The 18,238-nt window shown below is 37.1% G+C and overlaps 1 protein-coding gene across 2 annotated transcripts in view; it reads right to left on the bottom strand.

Annotated features, from left to right (window-relative positions):
- The window catches only part of GPD2 (glycerol-3-phosphate dehydrogenase 2), a 145,319-nt gene that overhangs the window by 63,039 nt on the left and 64,042 nt on the right, over positions 1 to 18,238 (bottom strand). For both annotated transcript variants that reach the window (XM_024243243.3, XM_024243242.3), the window contains exons 4-6: positions 9,914 to 10,038; positions 8,505 to 8,602; positions 7,321 to 7,484 (exon numbers count right to left, since the gene is read on the bottom strand). In XM_024243243.3, coding sequence (XP_024099011.1) covers positions 7,321 to 7,484; positions 8,505 to 8,602; positions 9,914 to 10,038 — 387 coding nt within the window. The remainder of the gene's footprint in view (positions 1 to 7,320; positions 7,485 to 8,504; positions 8,603 to 9,913; positions 10,039 to 18,238) is intronic.

Below are 18,238 nucleotides of genomic sequence, written 5' to 3'. Positions count from 1 at the left end.
TTTGAGAGGCCGAGGCAGGTGGACTGCCAGAGCTCAGGTGTTCAAAACCACCCTGGGCAACATAGTGAAACCCCATTTCTACTAAAATACAAAAAAATTAGCTGGGCATGGTGGCACGTGCCTGTAATCCCAGCTGCTCAGGAGACCGAGGTGGGAGAAGGGCTTGGGCCCAGGAGGGAGAGGTTGCAATAAGCCAAGATGCCACTGGACCCTGCTTGAGCGACAGAGTGAGACTCCATTTCAAAATAAATAAATAAATAAATAAATAAATAACAATAAAAATAATTTTAAAAATAAATAAAACTGAACAACACATTACTTTAGAAATACATGTACATGTAATAAGATTATTAAAAAGAAAGACCAGGAACCCTAATAATACAATTCAGCATAGCAGTTATTTCTAGGGAAGACATGGAAATGAAATGGTGAATAGTCACAGTTGGCTTCAATGTCTTGGTAATATCCTAGTGATACGGACAGCAGGCAGGGAACTACTGGGTAGGAGAGGGCAGCTCCCCAGCAATGGCCCCATCCACAAGCCTGGGCCCATGGCCCTAAATGAGAACTTCATATCCCTGTTTTCCCACCCAAATGTTGTTTTTTCAAAAACCACCCTGACCCACAACACCCCCATCCTGTACCTATAAAAACCCCAAATTCCACTGGCAGAGGAGTGGAGTGGCGTGGCAGAGAATGAGAGAAAGGAAGAGGCAGCTGGACGGCTGGAGAGAGGGAGGTTATCTTCCCACTCCATCCCCTTTCCAGCTGCCCATCCCACTGAGGGCCACCTCCATCACTCAATAAAACCTTTGCATTCACCATCCTCCAAGTCTGTATGACCTGATTCTTCCCAGATGCTGGGCAAGAACCTGGGTACCAAGAGGGCAAGGTGTAAAAGGCTGTCAGCCTGACTCTCCACTGAGCTGCTTAATACTTAGCCATCTTGGATGGCAACTGCTAAAAGAGCATTAATCATAACACACCCCTAGATGCTGCCATGGGGCCGGAGCCCAAAGGCACTCACCCTGGCCCAGGCACCTGTTTGCCTGGGTGCTCTCCCACCCACAAGGCGTTTGAGCATCCAGCCAGGTAATCGAGCCACACCCCTGTCGCAAGTCCCACGAAAGGTCCAGGCAACTCTCCTATCTCACTAGGTTTTAAGGACAGTTGTGGATCCCACAATCTTAATAACTAACTTTACAACTTACATATGTGCTACACGTATTCTTTTATGTGTATCAATATTTACATAATTTTAAACCTTGGTTGTACAATAATAAGGATACAGAAAGGGTTAGGAGCCCTGGAAATTGTTGGCAAATAGAACTTTACATTTTAAAATAAATGCATTATGTTAAGATGAAAATTTTCTGCAAATACACATTTTTAATGCATCATGCCAATACCTCCTCTTATTCAATAGTTCTTTGTTTTTATGTTTTCAGCCACCTCAATTAAATTTCATAGAAATTAAACATTGGGAGATGAAGAAAGGGATTTGGTTATGTTTACTCTTCCAAAGCAATCTGTCCTCTCACTAAACACATCTATCTTGAAAATATTTAAATAGCCAATTATCAAAGAAATAAAATAATGACAAATTACTAGCGGCCCCCCCAAAAAAATTAAATTGAGTATTCCAAAAGTAAGTATCAGTATGTATCTCCAATATGTATATTTATTTATAAATTACATAATGTACATACTACTGTTTTTATATATTATAGACATTTGAACCATTTCAAATTTATAAGGAATTTAATTTCAAAAACATATTGAAGTAGAAGTTCTAATGTGTTCTTCCTATACCCTAGTGGATGGTTGTGTGCACCTCATGAGGCTCACACCTTTCACTTTGGAGATTATGGAGATTACCACTTGAATTCACAAGAATTGCATTAAGAAGCAAGTAGCCCAAACTTGCTTAAAAGACTTGCTATTAATATTCTGTTTGTAAATCCACATTGTTCAGTTATCTGCTCAATCTATTTCTATTATTTTGAAGAAATTAATATCTGTCTGATTTAAAGTAGGTAACACCCAATTCATTCAACAACTCTGTTTACAAATAGTGTAAATGAGGATTAAAGACACCATCTTAAGATTTTACTTATGTTCCAGGAACTCAATGAAAAAACAAACAACAAAAAGACCAAAAAAATCACTTTTGTGATACTGGTAATTGATTTTTTTAGCTTTCCAAGTAGATAAAATCAACACCTTAAAATACTTGTCTTTAACCCGGGCTTTCTTTTATTAAAGTGTACAATTGCGGGCGCATGCCTAGAGGAGTAATAGCTTGCTCCTAACAAAAGAACCTGGATTCCACAATATGTCTTTTGCCAGAGGCATCGTTCCCCAAAGCATACAGCTAACTGCATCTCCTGCTGTACCTGTAACAATTTAATTGTGTAAGTCAGCCTAGTCAAGCATCTCCAGCTCGTGACTGGGAGACATGAAATTCATTGTCATTATTGTCCCTGTCATTTTGGATCATTATATCCTGCTGCAGAATTTTCCTCACTTCAGTGCATTTTTACCTCCAGGAGCCAGGGATTATAGCTGAGGTTGGGGTGGGGGCAGGACCGTGAACTACATTTACCTCAGGGGAGCCAGAGATTAAATTGGCTTTGCTCTCTCACGAGCTGAATTCATCTATTTGTATGCTGTGAGTTTTAGGTTGGAATAAAAATGAATATTCTAGTGAAACCTGGGCTTTAATTCCCCCTTTGAAACATGGATGTAACCAACTTTTATTTACATTAGGAAAAGGCAATGTAATTTCTTATAGTTGCTATTTTCATATGTGCATAAGGAATACTTAGAAGCATCATTGGGTATGAAACAACAGACATCTCTGTCAATGTCTTGACTCTCAGAAAGGAAGAATTTAAAGCTGTAATTTTGTTCTTCAGTTTCATTTTATAATGGCTTAATGGAGGTATTTAATGGTTTTTAATATTTAATGATTTTTAATTATAGCTCATTTTCTGTGTACTAGATTGGATGACTGGAGTCTAACTAGAATAGCCACAAAGATCCACTCTGGGAACAAATAGAGGAAAAAAAAAATAAGTTCCTGAGAAAACTGGCTACCCCTAACAGCTGGTTCACATAATCTCACAGCCTGTCAAGTCACCCAAGCATGCCATGCCCTAAACACTTTCTTCTGACTTGAGAAAGTTGGCCTGGTCACCATACTCTCTACTTGATAACTCCCTTATCAGCAGTAATGGCCAACTGTGGGTCTCTACTAGGCAAGTTAGAAAATACTAGGACATGTCTCAGTCAGAAAACCAGTGAGTTCACTATATGATTACTCTAACAGAATATAAGAAGGAAATACAACTGGAGGAAAAACTGGTATGTCATTACTATCCCAACTTTCATTTCATATGGATTTCACTGAGAAATTTGAGATTCTCTCTGTCTGCATTTAAAAAGATGACAATTATTCCTCCATTTATGTGAATTTTTCAGTGGTTAACAATAAAATATGGCACAGATCATACTTATGCCACGCACAGAACAGTAACTATAATTACTACATCAAAAAGTATGAAGGGCCAGATGAAGTGGCTCATGCCCATAATCCCAACACTTTGGGAGGCCAAGGCGGGAGGATCACTTGAGGCCAGGAGTTCAAGACCAGCCTGTCTCTACAAAAAATAAAAATTAAAAAAAATATACAAAATGTTGGAGGGAAAAGTGCATGGAACTTATTTATTACCTCTACGAACTTTTGTGGGAGAACAAACTTTGCCTTCATCATATGCAACAGCCATCAGAATTTAATTAGGATGAACTGTGTTTATGAGAAATTAAAATTTTTATCTTTGTACATTTTGTACTTCAGAGGAAACCTCTTACAGCCCTAACATCTCTGCATTGAAGATACCTTACAGATCTTCTCAGTGCCTGGTTCACATTAGTGGCAACATTTACTAGTTTGTCCCACTATATTTTCACATCATTATATTTCACTTTTCATGGGTGCTGAAGTAAGTGTATAAGGTATTACTAATAAGAGTTTTTAGTTAGCAAAACTTCTCGCAGCATTAAAAGTTCATTTGATTATCTGGTCACAGTGGCTCACGCCTGTAATTCCAACACTTTGGAAGTCCAGGGAGGGAGAAACCCTTGAGCTCAGGAGTTCAAGACTAGCCTAGGCAATAGACGGAGACTTTGTCTCTAGCAAAAGTAAAAAACTAGCCAGGCATAGTGGCACATGCTAACTGTAATCCCAGCTACTTGGGAGACTGAGGCAGGAGGATTGCTTGAGCCCCGGAGATTAGAGGCTGCGGGAAGCTATGATCATGCTACTGCACTCCAGCCTGGGTGACAGGGCAAGACTCTGTCTCAAAAGACTTAATTAATTAAAATTAAAAGTTCATTTGATTACTTATGCCACTTTCTCATCAGATTCAAAATTCTCCCTTGGTGGGAGTTATAAAAATTATTTCTGTTCACTTTAAAATGGCTAATTTTAATTGAATTTTATTGAATTTCACCTCAATACATTATTTTTAAAGTAAATTCAACATCATTTCAAGAAGCCTGAATGCAACTTGAAATCTCTTCAGTGACTGTTGTTATATTCTCATCATGGTGATTTATGAAGAGTATGTATTTTCCCTGTTAAGAAAAGCTTATCTTATAAACTACAATGTTTAGACTTGGGTTTGAAATGATAAAAGCTCAAATTGAAATATTTTCCTCTCTGAAATACTTTAGTAGCAGGATGATACTGTAATAACATTTTCCAGTCAAAGGGAAAAAAGGCATTCATTCCTTTTGTTGAGCATGGATTTACTCATTTAATTCTTTTACCTACATGCTCGTCACCTTATCTCCATGTCAATATTCAATTTGATCATCACACCATATTATGTTAAACAAGAGTTGCCTCACATGTAAATATAGTTGTAAAACCACAGAACTACACTTTTGCACATGCTTGTTTTGCCTCACCTCAAGTATGATATAGTTGGGCCTGTACCATTTCAGAACAAGGTCAAAAGACAAATTATTTATATCAATTGAGTAGAATATACTTATTTTTACTCCTTTGGCTCAAGACTTAAGATTTTACAACCAATTTCCAAAGAGCAATTTGAAGATATTTTAAATACTTCTTAAATTTTTCAGGAATTTTTGCTAAGCTCGTAATTTTGCAATCTATAACAGGCTATAAAGATCAATTCTAGATTAAAGAATTCTTTTTCCTCATGATTCTAAGAGAATAACCTTTCTTCTGCCTTGTGTGACAAAGGTTTCCCTTGGCTTCTCCATGTAGAATCAATAAGAATCTATAATTCACAACAATACCAAATAAGAATCTATAATTCACAACAATACCAAACCAATGTAAAACAGGATGTCACAAATTCAGACATGACATTTGCTAATATTTCTTTTCTTCTTCTTTTTTTTTTTTTTTTTTTTTGAAATAGGGTCTCATGCTGTTGCCCAGGCTGGAGTGTAATGGTGGGATCTCAGCTCACTGCGGCCAACTCAGCCCCTCAAGTAGCTGGGACTACAAGGGCATGCCACCACACCTGGCTAATTTTTTGTATTTTTAGTAGAGATGAGGATTCGCCATGTTGGTCTCGAACTGCGGTCAAGTGATCTGGCTGCCTTGGCCTCTTCAAGTGCTAGGATTACAGGCATGAGCCAACATGCCCAGCCCACTAATACTTATTTTTAAAAGATTCAGATATTGACAAGCTTACAAATAAAATTGGTTAGTGCCCAACAGATCACAAAGTACAGAAAATGAGTAAGTATGTGAGAGGGTTTGTGCAGGAGGGATTAGTAATAAGAGGGAAAGGCCACAAACATTTCCATGTCAGGATGGGCAGGATGCTATTTACAGAATGCCTTCATACTCCTTCTGGACCAAAAACCTCTTTACTATAATCACCCAATAAACTACAATGGATTAACATTAAGGGTCCAATGCAGAGAAAGCAAATTCACAGTTAAGGTTGTCCTTTAACATGTAGATTCAATCAAGGGCACCAAAAAAATAGTTAAGTGGCCCCCCTGTGGTGTTCAGATGCTGGGAAGCACTGCAAACTGTGAATTTTCTAGCTTTTAATGTTTGCCTAAGACCCTTAACATTTTTCTAATATTGTTGATCCTAGGACATTTTCTTGAGTTTGGTCCCCTTTTCCCTCTCTGTACATATACTTTTTGCATTTATATATGAAAGCCTGACAGCTGAATTGGTTCAGAAATGTAACACCAGAAAGAAGAAAAAAACACAGGGATAGCCTTTGGGACATCCCATAGTATTCAGTATAAATATCAAAGTATCCTGAAAAAAATAAAACAACAACAACAAATTCTTCTTGCTAAGAGTTTAAATATCTAATACTAAACAGAAAAGATAATACAATGGGGGTGGGGGGCTCACTGAGGTATAAAATCTAAGCTGTCCTCTGCATCACAAAATTTTTAGGACTTTTTGAACATGTATAATTATCTGTGTTCAGCTATTTCCTTATAAATGGACACCCTTGGACTATATTCCAATCTCACACACTCTTTAAAACTACTAGTAAAATTTTACAAATGGCTTTGCCTGTTTTGTTTTATATTGTTTTGTGGTCCATCTGGGGATACATTAAGTGTTCCTTCAAATAAAAGTGTACAAAATTATATTGCACACATGAAAAAAAAAAAAGAATGAACATTGAACACATGGCAAATGGTCACTAGGTAATGTCACTATTAGAAAACATCTAACAACAATAAAATAAGCAATAAAAACTCAGAGCAGTTTAACAGATGCAATGTTCATCTACCTTCATCATATAAATTATACATTCAAGAATTGTGTCCTGTGCAAAATACAAACATGTCAATTTCAGCCCACAGGGCATTTTTCCCCCTAGGTTTATAACCCCTTGAAAATGGAGGTTTCATCTAGAAAACCTAACATATCCTCAGCTGCTTTCAACATTATAATATATTCATAAGGCAAATATTCACTAGCAAACACATAACAAATTACATGGCATGAGGGTGGGGACCAAATTCATAATGATGAGAAATGGACCAAACCAACCATGAGACACAAAGTAGAAATCAAAGAAGAAAACAAATACGTAAAATAAACAGTATTAAAGGTAAAATGTTATGGTTAGTTTTTCAGCCACTGTTAGAGAAAATGGTGAATACGTGCATGCACGTGCATTTGTGTGTTGTGTAAGATTAGTATTTAAAGATGCAAAACTATCTCCTTAAGAATACACTATAAGGGTCATGAGTGAGAGAAAAGTATCTTGTGAGGAAAAAAGAAATATCACATACCGTCATAGTAGACAATTGCTCCTACCAGTTTGTCCTTCTGGAGCATTGGGAAATGTTCAAGGGCTCTTGATTTGCTGAGGACATAACTGCTTTTCAGGCAATTGCTTCCTGCAACCAAATCATACAGCTTGATTCCTACCCAGTAGTAAGGTAACTGCCACCACCTACAGCATAAATAGGGGGGAAAGTTCTTTAGAAACAGAGTATAGCATTATAGAATATTACCTTACACTACAAGACACTTTTCATTTAAGAAAAACAAAGCATACCTAGAAGTGGACTGCAAAAGAAACAGACTTATGCAACTGTTTTTGACACCAACCTAGCTGAAGTCTATAAGTAAAATAAATCAATGAGATTTTAAATGAATCTTCTCTGAGGCAGTTGTTCTCAACCTGGCTGAATATTAGAATTCTCTGGGGAACATTAAAAATAAATCCTAATGCCTAAGCCTCATACATCCAGAAACTGATTTAACTAGACTAGGGTGGGGGCCTGGATGATGACAATGTGCACCCAGGATTAAGAATCACTGGTTCAGGAAGTCCTAAGTGATCTATGATGAAGGATGAACAAAATCATAAAAAATATGTTTCCAGCCCCCTACAACACTAATGTGGCTAAAAGAGTTACATAATCTACTTGTTCATACTACCTGAATTCCAATGTAAGGCAACTTCATGGATAGCTCTAACAACATTAGGAAAATTAAGTTTTATAATTTATAATCTGATACTTCCTAACCAAATTTCAGCCTTGGTTAACTCAGACACGTAACATGACTCAAAATGGCTTGGGTTCCAAGTGGTACATGGTACATTTCCATTTTACAACAGGATACTTTAGCTCAGCCATTTACAGTCTGCACATGATCCTCTTATGTTCCTTAATGCAAATGCAGTTGCTCATCTATATACTCTCAGAAACTGGAGTAAGAAACTACTAATTACAAATACAGAATACGACCTTCTTTGCCTTTAAAATCTAGAGATAGGCCAGTAGAGAGTAATTTAAGAAAAGCCATACTTTTAAATACAACAAAGGAAAATACTTGAAAAGGATTAAAGATTAGGACCAATTAAAACCACATTATGAAATATGCATTGAGGGATTATTTTCATTAAAACTGTTGTTCTATTGACTGCAGAGAAGCAAATGCATACAGGTGATATCAAAAGGCTTACTTGTAAACTGGAAGCATTATAGGCAATGGAGCTGATAAATGGGGAGCAATTTCTAGCAGGTTGGCACGCTCATGAAGGGCTTCTTTTACCATCCTATACTGAAAGGCAAAACAGAGAAAATTAGTTTGGCAGTAACAAATCATAATATTTTCAAATGGCAAATAGACACCCTGCCAACTGATTGATACACAGAAACCTTCTACCTCTGAGTGAGGATAGCTCCCTCCTAATCAAATTTCTAATAATACATCATGCTGTCAACCTCAAAGATTTTTTAGAAACCTTAACTGTATTTGCATAGGAGAAAAACATGCTGTCAGAGTTCCCAGGTGTAAGATATTTTCCTGACTTGAGTTACAAGATTATTGTAGCCATTTATCTCGCATCCTCTGGATTGTCTCCCTTTCTCAGTTCCCCATAATATTTTTTCTGTGTAGGAGATAACAGATTGTTCAAATTCATGCTAAAAGTTTCCATTTTGCCTTCACGAAACCAAGCAATGATGCTTCTTAACAGTTGCACAGTATTTTACAGATTATAAAAAGGCTTTTGTCTTAACTGCTGTAGTCCTCATTATGCTTCTCTAAAAAGCCAGCATTGCTATTATAACACTAATTTTACAAATAAGATAACAAGACTCATAGATTTTGAGTAAATAAGCCTGAACACATCACAAGTTAGCTGATTCTAAATCCTATGCTGTTTTCTTTGCCTCCATCATGATGCTGAAGAGAAATATAAGAAAAGGGGACAGATTCAAAACTGACTTGTCAAGAAAAAAAAATGAGACAGATTCAAAACTTGACAATGTCAAGCCAGTGCCACTGTGTTTTTCATGTACAAAAAGAGATAGGAAGTTCAGCTGATTTTTTTTACCCCTCTGGGAAATGTCATCTTCCACACTGCCTTGGCAGTTTTCAAATGGTGGCAGGCTGGACACAATAAAGTGTGACATAAGAAAAGCATGACTCAGATCATCTTTTCCTTCAGAATATGTCAGTGACAATATAAGCCTATGACTGCAGTTGTAGTTAAGAGGATCAATTTCGCACTCCCCCTGCATTACAACATAGCTCCCCTGAAAGTGCTTGCAAAGTAGCAATTTGGTAGCCATTGGCAAAAACCCAATCACAATTGTTAAAAGGCAACATATCCAAAAGTGATTTTGTAAATCTGCTACTTCAACATGCTTGTGAAGAAAAAGCCCCTGATTACCCATAAACATAATACTACAGGAAAGAACTGACACACCTCTCCTGAAAGATATTCCAGCAGAATACACTAAATAGGTATTTCCAACAGGAAGAAATGCTAAAAGCCATTAAAGAAAAAAAAAAACAAACCTGATTTAATTGGGTAGAAAAAAGCATAGTTGCAATTTTTGTTTAATAACCAGCATACACAATTACCTGCTCAATATCCAACTTCATGATGGCCTTCTGCAGATATCTCACACCACCATGGATCAATTTAGTGCTTCTGCTGCTGGTCCCTGATGAGAAATCATCTCTTTCTACAAGGGCTGTTTTTAGTCCTGTGTAACCAGAAAACCAAATTAACTTCTTAAATTACACAATTTGTATGTAATTCATTAAAGGCACTTCTCCAGGGTAGAGACAATCACAAGAAAAATTACTCTGAACATGGATAAATTTGTATTCAAAGTGCAGTACACTGTCTATATTATAATGAAGAGATTTTAGGCTCTTCCTGGGGGAAAAGTCAAGTCAGAACTAGAAGCATATTAAGCTGTGAATGAATCACAACTAGAAAATATTACAGTGCAATTTCATGGCAGTAACGTACTCTGGTGCACTTAGAAGGTCAAAGGAGAGACTAGCACCCAACTCTACCCATGTAGAGTTAACTGAATGTTGTTGCAAAGCCTTCTAGAACTCTTGTTCATCTCTCACAACAGTCCAGACCTGTCGCAGCCCCTCATCTCTGATCTACTCTAATGCATGCATCATGAATAAATCTAGACTAGACTTCCTTCTGTGTGTTGACTTCTGTTGAGAAATGTGTCTGGAGTGGTATTATGGCAGATATACAATGGGAAAAGATAGCAAAGAAAGGAAAGAAAGAAAAAGAAAGGAAGGAAGGAAGAAAGAAAGAAAGAATAAGTTCTGATTTTGAGGTGTTTATAGTCTAATTTAAAACCTTTGAACATGACAATATTTTAGAATTACAAAGAAATACAAGCCAGTAAAAATGAACACTGTGCAGAGCAACCATGAGTAAAGAATATATTCTTGCCAGGTGTAGTGGCTTATGCCTGTAATCCCAGCACTTTGAGAGGCGGAGGCAGGCGGATCACTTGAGGTCAGGAGTTCAAGACCAACCTGGCCAACATGGTGAAACCCTGTCTCTACTAAAAATACAAAAAATTAGCTGGGCATGGTGGCATGTGCCTGTAATCCCAGCTACTCGGGAGGCTGAGGCAGGAGAATCGCTTGAACCCAGGAGGCAGAGGTTGCAGTGAGCCAAGATCGTGCCACTGCACTACTCCAGCCTGGGTGACAGGGTGAGACTCCATCTCAGGAAAAAAAAAAAGAAGAAGAACATATTCTCGATAAGGAAAGGCTGAGCAAAGATAGGTCAGTTCTAGAAGTTGCCCATGCCCCCTTTACTTGAGGGCTGTTATAGATCTCCTAGGGGTAACTAGTTTTGTTTTGCTGCAGAGACACCCTGACTCTTCAGGCCTGGAGATGACCATCAGTACTACAAGTGTCACACAAGAGTTGAGAGATGAAAGCCAATACCCCAAAAGACCCAAAGTATACATCGACACCAAGCCATGAGGAATTTTCATGGCCTGGAAGACTCTCGGAGGATGAAAGAATGTCATAGAATCCAATTACAATGAGAATACGTAACTAGAGCAGTTTGGACTCACAAAGTTCATTTAGGAGAACCTGTGCATGTATTCAATTCAAAGCCACTTATTACATTTAATACCAAAGGGTCATTTTTATAACTTTTAACAGTTTAAATATCGTACCCAAATGTCATCATAAAATCAGGGCAATTCCCTTGACTCAAAAGGACAAAATATTTAGAAGCTGTGGAGAGAAAAGTAGAGAATTTTGATTCAAGGTCAAAAACTGTTAATGCCTTAACTACCTAGAAAAATAACACAAAAGTTACAGGTATTACAGCCCCAGGTCACTCCTTTTAAGTATATATGCCAGAGAAAGACCTGTAAAATTCTCAGCTATTGAAACGCTAGCAATGCCTAGCAAATTTAGTACTGAATATACTAAGAACACAGAAAAATATTAGTACATATTTTTAAGAATATTAAGAGCCAAAATCCTGATATTAGAAGTGAATTAGGCATGGACTAGGCTGTCAGGTATCTCCCTGCTCAAAGAAAAGCAAGTACACAAAGTGCAGCAGTTTAATAGAGGCCAAGTTTGAAAATCCAGAAGACTCTCATCATACTCCACGTTAGAAAGTAAATTCAGGATATAAACCCAAAAAAATTAAATTTGCAAATCTCTTAAGAATGCACTATCTCAGTGAGCTATATCACCTTTTCTTAGTAAGTCCAACACAGAGTTCTTCTTCTGGCACTAAAATAGACCATTTTTTCTTCAGCTGAAGATCAGACGAGGGAGTTGACTTTCAAATGATATTTAAGAGCCAGATTATTTAAAATATACCTCTCTTTAAACCCTGGAATCACTGTCATGGCATCAAGATGCCCACACCATGAGAGGCAGGGAAACAAGGTTGAGAGAGGACAAGCAGCCTCCCCCACGGCCCACAGCTTCCTCACCTGGACCTATCCTTAGGGATACCTACCCTAAGGTATCCTACAACCTATGGTAGACAGACTACTTAGACAGTCTCCAGTAATCCCAACTGCCTAGTATGTCACCCCCTGTCCTGGAGTGTGGGCTAGACTAGCACTTTTCTTCTAATGAGCAGGTGACGTGCTGCTACTGTGATTAGGTCATTAAAGACTGGGAAGTGCTCTCTCTCTTTCCAGTATTCTCTATTGCCCTCCTGCTTGCTTGCTCTGGTGAAGCAAGCTGTCATGTTGTGAGTTAAGGAACAAAGGGAGGTTCCTGGTCAACAGGTGGTGAGGAACAAAGACCTCAGTCCAACAACCATGCAAGTTATTAGAAAGCACTGTCCACTATGAGAGATGCAGAGCCACAGTACCCAGCTAAGGCTCACCCAGATTCCTGACCCACTGAAACTGGCTGATGATAATTGTTGTTTTACGCCACCAAGTTTTGGGGATAGTTTTGTAGTAACACAATTCCCTGTGTGAAGATTAACTATAGCCAAGACGGGAGAGATGGGAGTTTTCCTTGGATCTGGGGATGGAGTCGTCAGGAAAGAAGAGTCTACAGAGAAGTATGTGTTCAGGGCAGGTGGAGTGAAGAAAGGGAAAGATCATTGACAAAGCCCAGCTTAAGAAAGAGAAGGCAAATGGTTGATGTGGCCTAGCTTATCCAGGGGCTGCTTGTCACTCAGGGGCTGGAGTGCAGGTACAAAGAATGGGGAAGGCAGATCTCAGAGGGCTCTTCTTATACATTCGGGTATTTGGATCTTGTCCTGTTAACCACTGTTTCTCACAAGTAAGTAATATCCGGATTTCCTCAAAAGGAAGATGCCTCTGAGAACAGAGCTATGTGTCCTGGATCAGTTTAAGAAACAAATGTTTCATCAGAAAAAAACAAGATGTGGCCAGGTGTGAGTGGCTCACTCTTTAATCCTAGCACTTTGGAAGCCAAGGCGGGAGGATGATCACTTGAGCCCAGGAGTTCAAGACCAGCCTAGACATCATGACAAAACCCTGTATCAATCGAAAAAGACAAAAATTAGCTGGGCATAGTGGCATGTGCCTGTTTTCTCAGCTACTTGGGAGGCTGAGGTGGGAGAATCGCTTGAGCCCAAAAGACAGAAGTTGCAGTGAGCCAAGACTGCACTGCTGCACTTCAGCCTGAATGACAGAATGAGACCCTATCTCAAGAAAAAGAAAAGAAAAGAAAAAGAAAAAGTGGCTGGGCACAGTGGCTCATGACTGTAATCCCGGCACTTTGGGAGGGGTGGGAGGATCACTTGAGGTCAGGAGTTCGAGACCAGCCTGGTCAACCTGGCAAAACCCCATCTCTACTTAAAAAAAAAAAACAAAAATTAGTCAGGCGCGGTGGTGCATGCCTGTAATCCAAGCTACTCAGGAGGCTGAGGCAGGAGAATCACTTGAACCCAGGAGGCGGAGGTTGCAGTGAGCCGAGATCGTGCCATTGAACTCCAGCCTAGGTGATACAGTGAGAATCCGTCTTAAGAAAAAAAAAAAAAAAAGATGTAGCATGCACAGGCAAGCACTAATATTAGTATTTTTAGTATTTTACACAGTTACAAGGTATCCATTCTGGGGAACCAGGGTGTGCTTGTTAATTTATTATTATAAAAAAGGAATAGCATTTAAATTTTTTCTAGAAGTTCTCAGATATTGTTTTGAGAAATACTATTATGCTGTCAGGAGAACTATCAAAATGTTTTCAGCTGAGAGATCAGACTAAGGTTCAGAAAAGATTTCTCTGACTGCAGGAATGAGGGGTAGAGGTAGGACTGGAGGCAGGAGACCTTTTGGAGGACGAGTGTCATATAACAGGAGTTGGGGCAACGAAGAATCCGGCCTCAGAAGGCAGAGATGGTATTGAAGAGTGATATAAAGAGAAAATGTTATGGGCTGTGTTGTCAGGATGGATTTTTTTTTTTTTTTAATTTCCCAAATTGACAGAGTGTGAGGCAGGGAACTACTCTAGGAATTAGCAAGCCATCTCAGGAGGATATTTCAGGATATTTAAGTGAGAGCTAACACTTTAAAGCTCTCAAAACTGCTTTTTCCAGTATTGGACATTTTAAAAGTTATCACATGTACTTATGTGAGAAACCCTAGTGAATACCAACAAAAGTTAAAATGGGCCTCTCTGTCAAACGAGGCTGTTTTTCTTGTCCCATTATTTCTAGTGTCAAATCATCAAGTTACCCACCAGAATTTCTGGAAAGAAATGATACTGCTCCTTCCAGAGCAAAAACTTAAAATTTTAGTTTCCAAAGTTATAGCTAAATTGATATATTAAAATGCCATGTAACATAAAAGTATTACTGAAAGTTTTCCAAACCACAAAAAAACTCTAAAAATTTTCTTTAATTTTCAACTGTTATTATATGCTAAATGTTTTAAATCTCTCATTTTTGTTGAATGAGAAGTAGAAAGGAGGAAAATAAAATCAAGACATTATTAGAAGTCATAGCTGCAACTCAACTATTTCTTAACTAATTAACTAACCAACCAACTGCAATGAAGACAATGACATTTTTAAAAGCCTGCTGAGGTTCTTCTGTGGTTCTGTTATCTAATCTGTCCCTTTCTGTTTCAATTCTCAAAAATCCAAATTGTTTCCTCACCTCAAAAATTACTGAAATCAAATTAAGAGTTCAGTTTTCTGGTATGTTAAGTATAAGGCAAGGAAGTGAAAAGAGGGAGGTGTTTTATCTTCTCAGAGAGTGAATAGTATTAAGTGATATTCAATGCTAGCATTTTGTGTTCTTAGGTAAAATAATTAAGTCTGAAGGGCATAAAAAATAATGCACCCAGGATTCAAGCAACTACTCCTTACTATGGATTTGAGGAGGCTGGGGAGAGATCTTCCTTCAGAGTGGAAAGAGCGACCTCCTTACATTACAGGCAGGGAAGGGCTGGCCTCTCTATGTATTGAAGGTAATTCACTAAATTAGTTCAAGACTTTATAGTAAGTTTTTTTTCTTTTCCTTTTTTCTTGTTAGCAGCTACTTTTTATGGAAAGCAATAAGCTGTATCTCTATTAAGATGAAACAGAACATTTAGTGGGAGTGGTAGTATCATTATTTAAGGCTTTGTTTTTATTATTGATTACTTTTAGTAGGTAGTCTGGGGAATTTTGCGACAGTATTAATATTTTATTACTATTAATATTAATATTTGGAGTAAAATCACCTGAAATCTTAGGCAGAATAATAAGATTAGTTAGAGTAGAAGAATAAAGTCAACTTGAAATCTATATTCCATTTATCATCTCATCTGTTAGCAAGCTGAAATTGTATCTTCTAGGTGGGGCAAGGGTTATGAACTAACACAGCTCTTTACAGCTTTGTCTTTTCTGACCTGAGTGGGAATGTCTAATTACTTCCAACTAAACCAATTCATGGATCAAAACAGTTGGATGAATATAGAAGGATAATTACAATCTAAGAGGAAAAATGGTACGACATTTAACTTTCACAACATGAAATAGAACAGAAGTATATTTTAATACCTTTTACTGATTATCTTATTATGCATAAAAACATGCTCAATATAATAAATGCAGAGAAGCAAAGAGAACAAAATAAAACTCTCCTGTAATCACACCACTCAGAGATAACCACAGTTGACATTTGGGTATTTAAACGTTCACATTTTCTATGCATGTATATAATCACATATGTACATTTTTGTAAAAATAGGAACATATGGTATATTTAATTTTTTCCATTTAACACTGTTTATTGTAAACATTTACCCATGTCAATAAACATTTTTCTATAATTTCATTTTTAACATGTGGATAGTATTCTATTAATTTTTATAATTTATTCAATTTCTTATTTTTGAACATTTGGATTATCTCATTGTTTCACTATTACAGATAGTGCTGCAAGATTATATTTTCATTTAAACTCCTTGTATCTTTAATTATATCATTAGAATAAATTTTAAGAAATGTCACTATTAAGATATTTCTAAATAGAAAGGTGAGAATAATCACTCTGAAATAAGTATCAGAGACACCAAGATAATAGCACAAAAAATCAAAAAATTTAAGATGCTTTGTATGTTAGCACCTTAAGAACAGGTATTAAAGCCACATGCTGCACGAAGGAAAAATAATATAGTTTTTTTTTTTTTAAAGGTGAGTTTATCTTTCTTTAGAAAAGCTTTGGGTGCTTAACTTTGGATTTCAGACAGCCATTGCCATTAATAAGAAAAGGGACTAACTCGAAGGCTGAACATTTTATGGGAAGGATCAATTCCTCTAAAATATTATCCTCTTGTAAAGCTGCAAAGTAATCCTGACTTGTTAATCCTCACGATCAGGATACTATGCTTTGGCCTGGTATTTTCTAAAAGTGAATGTTAGCATTTTATACAAATATATGATATTGAATTGGTTATTTAATATCTATTTCTATGTCTATATTAGAAAACAGATTAATGGAGATATGATGTTGTTAGAACACATCATTAACATACTTTAATGTTTGTTAAGTACACACATGATTATGGAGTCACAAAACTGTACTAGGCTGTAACAATTGCAATAACACAATTTTAAGGAATAAGGGAGTTGCTGCTGTTGCTTTTTATTTTTACTTGGGTATTATCAAACATACCCAATGTTCAAAGAGAGGAAGAATATCCAAATAATATAGAAAGGCAAAAAAAGAAAATGATGTAAAAAAACTATACTAATGGCCTCCTGGTTTCCTAGTTACAAAATCCACAGGTAAACAATGTTAACTATTAAAACTGTCTTATATATTTTATCAGAAACTTTTCTATGCTTACTAAAGAACACTATCTGATACTATCTCACTTTAAAAGCAAATAAAAATTAGCATTCATTCTTCACAACTTGCTTTTTTAAAATTTGTAACACATCTTAGCCATTTTCCCTGTAAATACTTATACATCTATCTCTTTTCAATAACTGAATATCCAATTTATTAAGCCAGACTCCAATTTTTTGCCATTATAAATATTGTTATAAATAAAATTCTGACCAGTATAACATTGTAAGCTCAGCTTTGAACTCTTCTTCTTCTCTAAACACAGAAAATTATATATGCATATATTTTAAGGGACATAATTAACTCAAAAATAAGATTAAAACTCAATGGACTTGAAATGTAACAGAAACTCAGAGCAGAATGTTTAGACCAAAAGCTTCTCTCTTGCTAGGTTCAAGGTCTAAAAATGGGCAAAGGCAATCAAGATCTCAGTTCCAAAAGGGTAAGAGGAATATAATTATCCATTACAAGGAAAGGTAAAAAAGCCAGAGGAGCATTTGATTGCTGGGACTGAAGAAAGTGTCTGCCTCTTGTGCAGGGAGGTTGACAAGCTTCTCTTGACCACTCTCTGGGCCCAGGAAGCAGAAAGACAGACACAGCCTTGGCATCAGCACCACAGCCAAGGCACCACTTGTCTCAGCAGCTAGTCTGCAAGGTCCCCAAAATCAACAAGGGCAGGAGTCTTTTGGTTCCAAGAAAAGTCTCTGATGGTACTTAAGGATGGTCATTACTATACTTACAGAGTTGAGGGTATGGAAAAAGAGCATGAAACAAAACTGATCTAATAAGGGCAGAAAAGGGGGAAAAGAAGCAAAATAAAAAGCATGAAAGATTAAAAAAATACAAAGCAAATGCACATGGAATCAAAAAAAATGTAAATGGATTCCATTTACTGATTAAAAGACATAGTCTATTAAGTGTAAAAAGAAATAAAATAAATAAATATAATCTAACTATATACTATTTATCACAGATATAACATAACAAAATGATTTAGAAAAGTGTAGAATGGCCAGGTACAGAGGCTCATGCCTGTAATCCCAACACTTTGGGAGGCCAAGGTGGGAGAACCACTTGATCTCAGGAGTTCTAGACCAGCCTGGCAATGTAGCAAGACCTCA

The sequence above is a fragment of the Pongo abelii genome, chromosome 11, assembly GCF_028885655.2.
Source record: "Pongo abelii isolate AG06213 chromosome 11, NHGRI_mPonAbe1-v2.0_pri, whole genome shotgun sequence".
NCBI lineage: Eukaryota > Metazoa > Chordata > Mammalia > Primates > Hominidae > Pongo > Pongo abelii.
This window is presented reverse-complemented; position numbering and strand designations above follow the sequence as displayed.